General features: G+C 40.1%; 1 protein-coding gene across 3 annotated transcripts in view; it reads right to left on the bottom strand.

Moving 5' to 3' along the window:
* Nucleotides 1-14,857, bottom strand: part of fnbp1l (formin binding protein 1-like) — a 152,669-nt gene that overhangs the window by 27,477 nt on the left and 110,335 nt on the right. For all 3 annotated transcript variants that reach the window (XM_080195239.1, XM_080195240.1, XM_080195241.1), the window contains exons 4-9: nt 12,208-12,355; nt 9,380-9,442; nt 8,276-8,380; nt 4,302-4,430; nt 2,228-2,374; nt 789-989 (exon numbers count right to left, since the gene is read on the bottom strand). In XM_080195239.1, the coding sequence (XP_080051365.1) occupies nt 789-989; nt 2,228-2,374; nt 4,302-4,430; nt 8,276-8,380; nt 9,380-9,442; nt 12,208-12,355 (793 nt within the window). The remainder of the gene's footprint in view (nt 1-788; nt 990-2,227; nt 2,375-4,301; nt 4,431-8,275; nt 8,381-9,379; nt 9,443-12,207; nt 12,356-14,857) is intronic.

The raw sequence follows: 14,857 nt of genomic DNA, 5'->3' as shown, positions 1-14,857 counted from the left end.
TTGAAATCCTCTGGTTGTCTCCCAATAAAGAACATATTTAACAGTGCACTTTCACAATTTTCTGTGCTATCTAAAATGGCTGAATGCAAGACTTCCCAGAGGGAAGCCCCAGGAAAATCCCCTTACACAGGGCAAGTGACCAAAACCTTGCTCAGAGAGACAATTTTTAAGAAAGTCTTAAAAGCGGTAAGAAGCAGCACAGAAGTTTGTGAAGGAATTCCAGAGTTTAGGGCTTAAACAGCAGACGTCATGGCTACCAATAGTGAAGTGATTTAAATCGGAGGTGCTCAAGGGACCAAAACTTAAGGTTTTGCATCTGAAGGGGATTAGAGGCAGTGAAAGATTGTCACAGATAAATTTGGAAACAAAAGTGATCATTTTAAAATTGAGTAACTTCTTAATGAGGGGGCAGTGTATCTTACTGAGGACAAGGGTATGGATGAACAAGATTTGGTGCGAGTAAGGGCCTACGGCAGCAGAGTTCTGGATGGCCTCAAGTTTACAGAGAGTAGAATTTGGGAAGCTGACCAGTCAAGACTTACAACTTAGGCATGGATGAGGCTTTAAGCAGATGGATGAGGTAGGAGAAGACACGCAAAGTTCAGAAGCTGGCCTTAGTAATGGCATGTATACGTGGCCAGAAGCTCATTTTATATCACACCAAGGTTGTGAACAGTCCAGTCCAGCTTCAGACAGTTACCAGGGGGAGGAATGAAGTCAGTGTCTAGGGAACAATTTTTTTTAAAGCAAAGTATTTGTTCCAAAAAGAATTGAGAACACATCTTTACCTTGCTTTTCTTGCCAAAAGGCCACAGCTTTCCTTTGCTTTTTCCTGTTGTGTACTTTTGGTCTCCCCTCATCTCTTGCCGCTGTGCACTCAGACTGCCATCTGACACTGTCCTATAAATATTCTGGCTAAAATCTTCAAATGGAAAGTCTCCAGGAGGTTCAAAACCCGATTTGAAGGATTCCACCACTATCAGAGAGTCCTGTGAAGAAAAAGATTGAAATTAACTGCATTTCTAGTAGCACATTTACTTACGTACTTTACCAACTTTCTTCTCTCCTGAAGGCATTGCATCCCACTAGGGGACAGCTCTATAATCGCTACACATGTGGTCATTCTTTACATATGTGTTTGACAGTGCGGGCAGCCTTTTCAACCTTCAGCCAAATAGAACCAATTCTAATCTTGACCCTCATCTTCAAACAATGCCTACTTACGCTCTGACATTGACAATTAAGTGGAGAAACCTCAGGGGGTTTTGAGTCACTCAAAAGGCTGACCTGATACTACAATTAGAACCTTTGGGCTTGCAACACATTGCTTTTTCAAATTGACCCAATGGAGGAAGCTACCACCAGGACCTTTGAAAAAAAATCATAATATATGCAACATGTTCAACACTTTTTGTAAAACAGCAGAGTTTTAAATTCCTTTCATGCAAATGACAGACAAGATATAGATTCAATGTAAAGGTCAGATTTTTAAAACTATAAAATCTTTCAAATTACAATCATATAAAAATTATAGAAGCCTCATTTTGTAAACTTTATTACAGTCCCATAAATCATAGGATCCTCTCCCTATAAATTTATTTTTGTCCATTTACTGCTAAATTAAAAAATAGATTAGCCAATATCAGATGGAGATAGCTAAAATTAATGTATCTGTGTCAACAGTCAAATTTATAAACCTTGCTGTGCATGGCAGAAAACGTCTGCCCAACGTGATTTCTATAAAATGACAGTACTGTCAAGTGAGGCATTTTAAAAGTAATTTTATATTAAGCAATCTATATTTTCTGGAGAGGGTTTCTCATCACCACACCACCCTGCCCCAAGCCAACATCCTGTTCCCAGCCCCACTGTACTAGTTAATGACGGTAGTGCAGCAGAGCATGATACTCAGCTATGAAGCATGAGTTCAGGAAGGCGGAGCAGCGGTGGAGCATGGAGCAGCAGCTGAACGCAAGTTCAACTCAAGTTCTGTAGACATGGAGCAAGAGTCCAAGCTTAAGTTGTGACGGCTGAAGGATGGCAATTGGAGATCGGCACTTGAACTCAGTAGTTGACCCTCAGAAGTCAAAGAATATGGAGGTTTTTGTTGGTAAATAGCTCTTTCCAGGTCAAACTTCTCAATGCCGCAATTAACAGACATTGAAATAATGGCATGGATTTTAACTAGTTTGCTTACTTTCACATTATAGTTTTCAACAGTACTTACTTTGCGATCATCCACAGACTTTGCAGCACTGATCATTCCCTCTAAACATTTATTGATAATTGGAACAACTCTACGTTCAGCTTCTGCAAATCCTCTGTAACACTCACTTAACTTGACAATCCTTCGCTCATCCATGTCTTGTAGATTCTGTAAAATTAAGTTATCATTTAGAATACTTTGTAAGCGCTTCATACAATTACACAATCACTTATTTGAAAAGAAGTTTAGAGAACAGTCTCACAATTCTTTGACAAAGTATTATAATTAACTTGATCATGAATAGATTAAAGTACCATAGAATCCCTATAGTGTGGAAGGAAGCTATTCAGCCCATCAAATCCACACTGACCCTCCAAAAGAACATCTTATCCAGACTCACACCCTTGCCCTATCCCCATAACTGCACATATTTATAATGGCTAATGCACCTAACCTACCCATCTTTGGACACTTACTACCCTGCATATCTTTGGACTGTGGGAGAAACTGGAAAATCTGGAGAAATCCCACATAGACAAGGGGAGAAAGTGTAATCTACACAGTCACCCAAGACCAGAATTGAACCTGGGTCCCTGGTGCTGAGAGGTAGAACTGACAACTTGCACTTATTTCTATAACATATCACGTGACTGCGACCATTTCAAACAGCTTAAACATTGAGCACTAAATAACGAAAATCAAGCCGAGGAGTAAAAGGAAGAAACTGGGAAGGTTGTTTAGGGATTCTGTGTAGAACACAGAATGTAATTTGGATAGGTGTGGGGTTTGGGTTTGGGGATTGTGGGGTGGGACGGGGTGAGGACTTCAATGTCATCCCAGAGTTTGGCTCAGTGGCACCACCACTGGCCAATGTGGCTGGGTCCCGAGGACAGAGCTGCCAGACTGGACTTGTGGCAAGTGTTGGAAGAATCAACATAAGGAAAAAACCTTACTGTACCTCATCTTTACCAATCTGCTTGGCACGGATGTATCTGCCCATGACAGTATTGGTAGAAGTGGCCACAACACAGTTCTTGTGGATTCTCTTGCTCTCAATTCTAAATCTCATACGTTCAATCTCGAATGACATTCAATGTTCCCTTCTTCTAGACCCCTCAACCATTTGCATTCACAACGTGGAGTTGCTGGTGTTGGACTGGGATAGGCACAATAAGTAGTCTCAGCACTGTGCCGTAAAACACGGGTTAAAGTCCAACAGGTTTATTTGGTAGCATGAGCTTTTGGAGCATTGCCCCTTCATCAGGTGAAGCTTGAGCTACCAAATAAACCTGTTGGACTTTAACCTGGATTTGTATCCACACACAGGAAGGCAGTCACACAAAACTTTTTCTATGTATGATACCAGTTTACTTTAGCTAAGAAAATTTGCCAGTGACAGTTGCACATTTGAGCAATATTCTCTCCAAGACAAGTCCGAGTAAGACTTTTAGTTATGTCTGGGATTCAGCCAAATCTTTTCCAAGGTAACACTAATGCGGCATTTTACCTAATGCACCATCCTTACTAATATGTTCTTTCAAAATAATTTCAATTTTGGTGATGATGTTGGTGACTACTAAAAGCTGAATATCTGCTTTATGGCACGGCAGCACAAAGGTTAGCACTTCCGCCTCACAGCACCAAGGACTCAGGTTCGATTCTGGCCTTGGGTGACTGTGGAGTTTACAATTTCTCCCCTTGTCTGTGTGGGATTCCTCCAGGTGTTCCAGTTTTCTCCCACAGTCCAAAGATTTGCAGGGTAGTAAGTGTCCAAAGATGTGTAAGTTAGGTGCATTAGCCATTATAAATGTGCGCAGTTATGCGGATAGGGCAAGGGTGTGGGTCTGAATAAGATGTTCTTTTGGAGGGTCAGTGCAGATTTGATGGGCTGCCCTCAATAGAATCCCTTTGCTGTAGGGATTCTATGGTACTTTGATCTATTCATGATCAAGTTAATTTTAATCAAACTGCAAATTTTCTCCTTTTAACATGTTCAGGTCACATCACGTAAGACACTGAGAGGTACAGATATCTGCAATTTGCAAAAATGGCCACGTACAATAATCCAGAAAACAATAGAGAACAACTAAATTACCTTAAAAATCTGAGGCATGATAAATTGGAAATGCTTCTGCTGTTCACTGTTGAAGTTCTGCAGTTGAGCGGCATATTCATTTTTACAATCATCAGCCATGTGAGTTCGAAGATTTAATTGTTGTTTTGCCTGGGGATTCAACAGATAAGAATTGCTAGCCAATCTACTTACTCGTCATGTTTAATCTGAACTTCTCATAGTTCACACATTTCCTTCTTCAAAGTCAATCATCTTCACATTCACTTTATGAGAGAGGTCAAGATAGAGAAGCTTCAAGACTTTTCCATGATCTCGGAATTCAACCCGGATAAATGTGTAGTGGTCCATTTTGCCAGGTCAAATGGGATGAAGGAATATAATATCAAGGGTAAGACTCTTAGCAGTGTAGAGGATCAGAAGGACCTTGGGGTCCAGGTCTGGGTCCACTGGGCTCTTAAATCGGCCTCACAGGTAGAGGACGTGGTGAAGAAGGCATATGGTGTACTGGCCTTCATCAATCGAGGGATTGAGTTTAGGAGTTGGAGGATAATGTTGCAGCTTTATAAGACCCTAGTCAGACTTCTCTTGGAATACTGTGCTCAGTTCTGGTCACCTCATTACAGGAAGGATGTGGAAGCTACTGAAAGGGTGCAGAGGAGATTTACAAGGATGTTGCCTGGATTGGGTGGCATGCCTTATGATGGCAGGTTGAGGGAGCTCAGTCTTTTCTCAGAGAGATGAATGATGAGAGGTGACCTGATAGAAGTGTATAAAATGTTAAGAGGTATAGATCGGATGGATTCTCAAGAGGCTTTTTCCAAGGGCTGGAATGGTTGCTACGAGAGGACACAGGTTTAAGGTGCTGGGGAGTACTATTTACTTACGTGGCGAAAAACTGCAGCAGGCGACGGTGCAGAGGGACCTCGGGGTCCTTGTGCATGAGTCGCAAAAACCCAGCTTGCAGGTGCAGCAGGTGGTCAGGAAGGCGAATGGAATGCTGGCCTTCATAGCGAAGGGGATTGAATATAAAAGTAGGGAGGTCTTGCTGCAGCTGTATAGGGCATTGGTGAGGCTGCAGCTGGAGTACTGTGTGCAGTTTTGGGCGCCGCACCTGCGCAAAGATATTTTGGCCTTGGAGGGAGTGCAGAGGAGGTTTACTAGGCTGATACCGGAGTTGAGGGGGTTGAGCTATGAGGAGAGGCTGAATAAACTAGGCTTGTACTCGTTGGAGTTTAGAAGAATGAGGGGAGATCTCATTGAGACGTATAAGATGATGAATGGGATGGATAGGATAGAGGTGGAGAGACTCTTCCCGCTCAAAAAAGACACTAGGACTAGTGGGCACAGCCTCAAGATAAAGGGGGGGCGTTTTAGAACGGAGTTGAGGAGGAACTTCTTCACCCAAAGGGTGGTGAATCTCTGGAATTCTCTGCCCGTTGAAGTGGTGGAGGCTGCCTCGCTAAATATTTTCAAGAAGCGGGTTGATGGGTTTTTGATAAGAGAGGGGATTAAGGGTTATGGGGAGAGGGCCGGAAAGTGGAACTGAGCCACGACAGATCAGCCATGATCTTATTGAATGGTGGGGCAGGCTCGAAGGGCCAGATGGCCTACTCCTGCTCCTGTTTCTTATGTTCTTATGAGTAGGTACAGATGAGGTATCAGGGGTAAGTTTTTCACTCAGAGGGTGGTGGGTGAGTGGAATTGGCTGCCGTCGGTGATGGTGGAGGCAAATTCGATAGGGTCTTTTAAGAGACTTCTGGATGAGTACATGGAACTTAATAGAATTGAGGGTTATAGGTAAGCCTAGTAGGCATGGATATCATTGGTGCAACTTGCGGGCCTGTTTGTGCTGTAGTTTTTCTACTTTTTTCTTTTTTTTAATCACTTTGTCAGGTGTAGTGAAGCGGTCAGTTGGAGTTGATTTCTACTTCTCGCCACATGACGGGTTTCATTTCAGCAAACCTCACAGCTTGTCAGCTACAAATTAATAAAGCTTAAACATGCTGTTCGCAAATACGAGCATTGGACGGTGGACATTTGAATCCAAGACCGCAATTGTGTGAAGGTACTATGGCTTACCAAGTGGTCAAAGGTTACTGTCACTGCCTCTGAACCAGAAGCTCAGGGTTTGACACCCACCCCAAGATTTGCTGGCAAAGGAAAACACGTTCAAAACGCTGTCAACAGATTTAGTATCAATCTACAAAATCTTCCCAACACATGCCAACGGCAGGCGTAAGAATGGGAGAGACTCCTGGTCAGCCATGCTTGATGTGGAGGCTATAAAGCTCTGGTGACAGACTATTGATCTGTTCCAGGAAAAACCAGGTAACACATGAAAGCCTGTCTTGTGCACCACTAAGTGCGAGAAGGAAAACAACAATAGCAATTAAAATCAATGATACCACAGCCATCCAGAATGCTTAGATTGCAAACTTTTTCCAAAGGATAAAAGCATTAATACAAAATTATATTTAATCCACTATCAAATGTTAACTAAGTAAATCAGTATGATTTTGCATAGAATAGATTTTGGCATCTCACATTTCTACTCTGTTATGCTGAGTGATTAAATAGGCAGTGGTAATGCAATTTTCCATTTGACAACATTCTTCATGAGTCTGCAAAAAAAAACTGAGCCAAGCAGATGAAATCTTGGCAGCCCATTCTTTTTATTCATTCGCAGATGTGGACATCACTGACTGAATCAGCATTTATTGCCCACCCCAAATTGCTCTTGAATTGAGCGGTTTAAAGAATCAACCATATCACTGTGGGTCCAGAATCACACATAGGCTAGAGTGGGCAAGGACGATATATTTCCTTCATTATAGGACATTAATGAACCATAATCAACAATGGTTTCATGGTCATCATTAAGGCTTTTAATTCCAGTTTTTTTAATTCAAATTTCACCATCTGATGTGGTGGGATTCAAACCCGGGTCTCCAGATGGGTTACTATTTCAGTGACAAAACTACTACACCACTGCCTCTCTCTAAAGGGATACCTGTAATAATTCTCCATATAAAGGCAACAGTTACCAGGTCCCAACTTTGACAAGGTGACCGACAGGCCAAAAGCAGCCCATAAAGATCCATCTGGTTTATTTGTGTGAAAAGCCAATTTAACTTTTCTCCAGCTTCAGTTCCTTAAATTTTCTGAGCCATAGTGAATTTAGTAGGAACTACAACTTTGCTAAGACTGCCGGTTTCTTGGGTTAAGGGTTGGGTGAGGGTGCACAGGAGGATGCAAGGAAGGAAAGGCTTAGAATTCTTGTAAAAGAGAAAGAAAGATTTCATTAACTGCATGTGTGGCAAAATCTCATTATTTGTGTACCGGGACAATCTCTTTTTCTCAAACAGCGTTGGTCATTGTTTTTTTCACTTTCCAGAGACAGCCTTATATTTTTCATGCATCAGTATCTGGACCAGTTCTATTGCAGAAGTCTGACTTCACAGCAGCATGCAAGTTGAACCATGGGCAAGTACCTGACAGATGAGGAAATTGGTTTGCAATGGATCCATTTCTCCAAGCCTCCTGTGGCTGATGCTGCCAAAATAACTGCAGAGGAGATACTATACCTTGGGATGCTGTGCTAAGACAAACTACTCAAAAAAATCAAACTTTTAACTTCCAGTATAAAATGCAAAAATATCAAAAAGAAGTTCTCTCTTTGTACTTTCTCAAAATCAAAATGACTCTTGTATACAAAGTTGTGGCTAAGAACAGAATTTCAAAAGTCAATTATGTGCTTGTTTGTGCTAAACATAGTTTTCTGCAGTATGGCTTTGTCAGTTGCCCAAAAGGATCGTGCTACTACTCAGGGTTAATTAACCTGTCCGTATATAAACTTAAGCAAGCAGGAAACATTCTTAATGCTATTCTGTGGTGAACTAAATTCACACTTGTTAACCTTACTTCTTCTAAATTTACTAATCCTCAACTGTGGTTTTAAAATAGTCCATATATGTAGAACACAGCAAATTTCCAACCTTCTCAACATCTGCTTTTGTTGCATTATGGTCAGAATCTAGTCTCTCGTAACACATTTGTGCCTTTTCAGTCTCCTTGCATTCTCGCTCAAACTTCTTCTTACTCTGTAAAAGAAAAAAGTTTGAGGACCACTCTTTCAATTCAAAACTTCAGGTAAAGAGTGGAATCAATTGGAAAAATCATTAGATCAATTCTTACCCAGAACTATGTAAAAATTCAATAAAATAATAAAAATGTTGCAGATTTCAATGAACAAATAGAAAATGCCACTAGTCATTATGTTTAGATGAGAAAACCAAAGCACAAGTTTAGTTTTAAACAATAGATATTCTATATTCTCTGTATCTTATTAAAGAGCTTGCATTGCCCAGGTTCAATAAAAACAGTGTTAAATCTTAACTTTCTGATCAACTCAGTGATGAACTTTAAATTCTAAGGAGATTTACCAGGATGCTGCTTGGGATGGAACATTTAAGTTATGAAGAGAGGTTGGATAGGCTTGGGTTGTTCTCATTGGAGCAGAGAAGACTGAGGGGTGACCTGATTGAGGTGTTCAAAATTATGAGGGGCATGGACAGGATGGATAGGAAGCAGCTGTTCCCTTTAGTTGAAGGGTCAGTAATGAGGGGACACAAGTTAAAAGCGAAGGGGTGGGAGGTTTAGGGGGGGAATTTGAGGAAAAACTTTTTTACTCAGACAGTGGTGACGGTCTGGAATGCGCTGCCTGGGAGACAGAATGCCCCACATCCTTTAAAAAGTACCTGGATGAGCTCTTGGCACGCCATAACATTCAAGGCTATTGGCCAAGTGCTGGAAGTAGGATTAGATGGGCAGGTCAGGGCATTTCATGTGTCAGTATGGACTCAATGAGCCAACGGGTCTCTTCTGCGCTGTATTATTTTGTGATCCATATCTTATCCCATACCAAGGTTGAAACTTTCAACTTGTTTTCAGGACCCTTGGTGGCCTCACTCTCCCTACTTCTGTGATCTCCTTCAGCCTCAAGTCTTTAAGTGCTCACAATTTCAATCACTGAACCAATGGTGGCTCTACCTCATCTCTCTCCAAACTTCAGTTTGGTAGTGAACAAACGTGAAACTTACATTATCCATTTGTTTCCAGCATGTATCTAAATACTGCTGAGCTTTACGTCCTTCTTGAAGATGCTGCAAAAAGAAAAAGGAAACTTTGACTATTTTATCTTGACTTCCAGCAATTGCTTAAGTAATACAAATGCCCGTGTTGCAACTCTCATTTCCCACTTCTCCGAGTGATTAAGTTGGGTTCCAGTCTATAATTTCAATCCAAATACAAATTTGTGCATTTAGCTTTTTCAAATTTTATTCCATGTATATTATCCTTGGATTATTCACCAAGAGAATATGAAAGAGCAGTATTGAGATTTGGTATCTTCTATTATAGTCTGTCCATCATTTCTGCTCTTTAAAGCAAATTCTAACTGAAGTTTCATGTTGAGATTCTTGAACTAATTATCAAGGAAGAACAGCTGAGCTGGTTTCCTGTTGTCTTCCTTATGGTTTTACCTCGAGTACCACCTTCCAGATGGGCTATACCCAAGCCTAAACAGTCCCACCTGCCACAGTGCACTGAATGTTAAAAACTATGGATTTGAAATATTTTATCCTTTCAAGGAGAATTCTACAGATTAGAGGAGAACATGATTAATTTAGTGCAGTGTACTCCTCTATCTTTTTTATATGTTTAGTGATATAGGATTTACTGTTTAGGTTTCCCACAGCCTTGAATTGGTTTCTTGGCATATCATACAGAGGACAAGGAGTGACATTTCTGTTGGTACATCACTACTAATATCCATTACAATCTACCAAAAGGCAAGGAAAAAACCACAATTATCATTGTATCCCTGGATATTGATTTTCTAAAGATTTTCTGGACAAAGCAGCTGAATTAGAAAAGGTATTAATTTTTTCCATTATTATATCTTTCACAATCAAATCTCAGAATACATCATGAGACGATAGGTTTTGATCACACTGTTCACATTTTTGCTCATGATTTTCCTTGTCAATTTCCTCCCCTCTGTACTTTGGGTATTATTTCACAACCTTCTTAATCTAACTCACGTCTTTGTAATTCACATAAGTCTCAGTGGCGATTTGGCTTGATTGCAGAGTGCATCAAAAAAAAATCCTAATCTCTCACTCATACATGCTCAGTAGAGCACTTGATATCAGGAACAGACATCTAGAGGAGTGAAGAGTCTCTACCAACATCCTGGTTAAAAATGTGTAATTCAGCAGAGATTAGTGAACAAACTGGTGACAAGGGGAATCCTTCTTGACTGTGTGGAACAATGACTCAAGAGTCAATACTATGGACCATTAGCAAAATGGAAGTTTATCAGTAAGGCAAAAAACATGCACTTGCAGAGTCAAGGAAAAATTTTTGACATCAGATTTAGTAATGCTGATGCAAAATACTACCTTACATAATTGGATTGTGGTATCAGTGCAGGAGTGTGGATTACACAACATGAATGGTAGGTTCTCATTTCCATGCTATCTTATAACATTACACTGTACGTAATTCCACGTTTGAACAATTCAAATTTGGGTTCCATCAATGGCACAATACTGAAAAAGCCCCAACCAAATGCTCATAAATTCATAAGCAGCAGAATTAGGCCATTCAGCCCATTGAGTTTGCTCTGCCATGGCTGATTTGCTCCTCATCCCCATTTTCCTGCCTTCACCACATAACCTTTCAACCCATTACTAATTAAAAATTTGTCTAACTCCTCCTCAAATTTACTCAGTGCCCCAGCATCTTCCTTTGGGGTAGTGAATTCCACAGGTTCTCAACCCTTTGGTAAAAGTGGTTTCTCCTCAACTGTTTTAAATTTGTCCTAAGAATATGACCTCTCATCCTAGAATGCCCCACAAGAGGAAGTATTCGCTTCAATTCTACTTTATCAATACCTTTTATCATCTTGTATATCGCAATTTGATCTTGCCTCATTCTCCTAAATTCCAGAGACAGAATAGGCTTAAATTGTTCGATCTCTCTTCATACGACAAACCCCTCATCTCTGGAATCAATCTAGTGAACAACAATGCAATTGTAACCATGGTTCACCATTCCTCCTCATCTTTTGACATGGTTGATCATGCCATCCTCCTTTTCTTCTTTTGCCCAGCTGATTGAGACTACCATTGTCTAGATCCACGTCTACTTATCCAGTTGTAGCCAAAGAGCCTCCCGGTTCTCATGCCACCAAGTTCCATTACTCTGGATTTTCCTAAGAACTTATCCTTGGGCTCCCTCAAATTTCTCACCTATATATTGTCCCTCAGTGGTATCATCTGAAGACATATTCCACATGTTCACTGACCACACACAACTCTTCATCAACACTACTTCTCAATCCTTCCACTGCCAATGCTGGCAGCCTGCTTGTCTAACACCCAGTCCTGGAGGAGCTGTAACTTTCTGCAATCAGATATAGTCCCTACTGCCCACAGTAGGCATGTTGATAGTAACGTAATTTACCATTATATATGTTGGATGGTAAAACCAAACAAGTAAACAAAACATTTTCTTAAAAAACTGGATATGTCCACTTTGCAATTGCTTCTAATTGCTAAATACTACAGACAGAATTTCATTCTTTCCTATAAGTACCCAAAGACATCATCTAACATTAAATGCACCATGTTAAGACACTTTCCTGGTCCAATAGAGACACATTGGATCTTTCAGGACAGAAGAAACGCATGCTTCCCTTACCCATAACTACTTTATATCTCTTTCATCGACATTTCCACATTATTCTATCTGCTCATTGAATCAATTTAAATTTCTTTCCACATATTGACTGACCAAGAGAGAATGAAGAATCTGAAACAGTGTGAAGTCGACATCTTGTTAATATAAATGAGAGAATACTCACCGCTTTCCTTTCCATTTTCAGCTCATGAGAATACCTCATCAGCTCTCCATAAACTCTGTGGCCTATTTCTTCAGCGACAACTTCACGTTGGCCTGCATAGTCATTGAGTTCATTGAGAACTTGAAAGAAGGACTGACAATAGGTAAATCTGCAGAAAAATGCAATAATCAGAATTTGTGTCTGTAGAAGCATCATCAATTGGCTCTCCCAGAATACTGAAGTCATTAATTTTGCTATGCAGAATGTTAATCAAAATCAATTCAGTCACTCTTTTTGAAGATGAATAAGAAAGGTGCATTTCCTGCTCCATTCTAATGAATTTACTAATGTCTCCATAAATTACAGGAATAATAGCAACATTAGCCTTAGGGAAAATACATTTAAAATTGGGCAACAAAGCAACAATAATTGGAATAATCTGCCAAAAGTCAAATATTGTGTAAATGAGCCAATAAATGAGAAATTAAATTACCTCATGAAAAGAGTATAGAATTAAGACACAATTGGGAATGGGCATTGGAAGTTTCAAAGCCTACACAAAATGGAGAAGCAGTTAAAAATGCAAATAGTGTTGGCTTTCCTTTATCAGAAAAGCAAAGTGCAAATCCTTTCTATCACAAAGGCCACCTCCTTCCACAGCCATTACAATTCCTGCTTCCATCCCTAGCTCAACATGTCTGCTTTTATTTGAAGACACTGTAATCCAGCTGTGATTCATGGAATTGCTGTGTTGGTCTTTGAATATTAATGAGTAATTGGCAAGGTAAGGGTGCAAGATTATCAAACATTTTTGACCAAAGAGCTGTATAAAACACTCATTAGATCACAGCTGGGGTATTATGTACATTTCTGGCCACTACACTGTAAGAAAGGTAAGATCGCACTAGAGAGGGCATGCAAGATAATTAAGGACATTGCCAGAATTCTATTGGAGAGGCTAGAGTTGTTTACTTTTGAACAGAGAAGGCCAAGGGGATGCCTAATTGAAGTGAATAAAATTGAGTTCTCTCTAGATAGTGGACAGGAAATCCCCATTCCCCTTGGCTGTGGAGTGCCTGGTGTAGACATGATGAGTAAATGACCTCCTTGCTGTAAATTTCTATCCTTCAATTTCACAATCACCATTAAGTTCAATGGGGAGTCCGAAAGCAAAAATGATCAGCTTTGGTGAGGCTCATAGCAGAGAGGCACAAATCATCCATTTAATTACTCCACAAATTGCTAGATATTTTACAAATGGGCCGTGCTTAACATGATTTGAACGGTGAAACTTTCTAGAAATGTTTGGCCCAATCAATCAATAAATTAATGCAGCACAGGGAAGTGATGCTTTCAGAAACTATTCTAATCACGTAGAACAGCACGTCAAATCATCCAAATGAAGCTGCTTTCAAATTAATTTGATGACTGACTAATGCTCTGACAAATAAATGTAGCTGGCTTCTGTATCTCTTACTAAAAGCACCTGACTAACAAATGGTGGAGTACAAATATTCTTTCCTTTTAAAGCAGGAAGCCTGGCCAAATTCTTAAACTGAGCAGCCACATGGAAGAGATATATTGGCCAATTTAGCCTAAACTAATGGACCAGATATAAATACAGGAGTTTCTTTAGTCTGGACAAGAAGCCAAAAGCTGACATAGATTCTTAAATGTTGCAACTTGCACCCTACAAGTCCTAGGATAAAATGATTCAACTATTATACAAATCTTCAACTCTTTTGAGAAAACAGCCAAAATTTAAGATTACTAATAACTCATCCGGCCTGTCGCAACATGGGAGAGATATTGATGCCCCCTCCCTCATTTTATTAGTGCTACTTTGAGGCACAAAAACTGCACTGAGGAGATCATACGCAAGCTCTGCAAATCACTGTATCAATAAATGCTTTGTGTAGATTTAAGTTCCTATGTTTCGTTGTTATTGCCTTTTCTTCCCCAAGTAAAACAACTTGCATTCACACAGTTCCTTTAACATAGTGAAATTTCCAAGTATTTCACAGAGGAACAAATTTGGATGCCAATTATATATAAATAAAAACTAAGCGTTCTTTTGCCTTTAAATCTCAACACATTCTATAATTATGAAAGATACACCAAAGAAAAGTCAAAAATCGCACCTTTTTGGAAAGTATGACCTCGTTACCTGCCCCCGCCCCCACCCCCACTCCCATGGAAACATGAAATACTATCCAAACTCATACACCCTAGCAAAAACATCAAAATCCACTGCAAAAACTTAGTTCCGTTTTTGCCCTATATATGGTAGAAATTTGTGAACAGTATAAAACAGGCAAGCTGAGTACAGAATTCCAAAGGTTCAGGTCCTACTTCAGAGAAATGAATGCATATTCCAGGATGATATCACAGCATTCAGGGAGTGTGGGACTTAGGTAGCACCATCATTTAGGGTAAGGCATTAATCAAGGTCCCAACGTGCACCCAAGTGGACACAGAAGACTGCCTGACACTATTCAAAGCAGGGTGGTGGAGTTTTCTCAGTATCCCGACTAATATTTATTCTCAACCAACATAACTAAAACGTATCGATTCATTATTTAGTTTCTTTCTGCAGGACCTTACTACATGCAAGTTGGAACTAGGTTTCTCAACAATTCAATTACTAGACTTCAAAAGCATTCAATCTGCT

This window comes from Carcharhinus amblyrhynchos, chromosome 9 (assembly GCF_965287045.1).
Source record: "Carcharhinus amblyrhynchos chromosome 9, sCarAmb.v2.hapA, whole genome shotgun sequence".
Lineage (NCBI taxonomy): Eukaryota > Metazoa > Chordata > Chondrichthyes > Carcharhiniformes > Carcharhinidae > Carcharhinus > Carcharhinus amblyrhynchos.
Note: the sequence above shows the minus strand (reverse complement) of the source record. Positions and strands in the feature narration are given on the sequence as shown.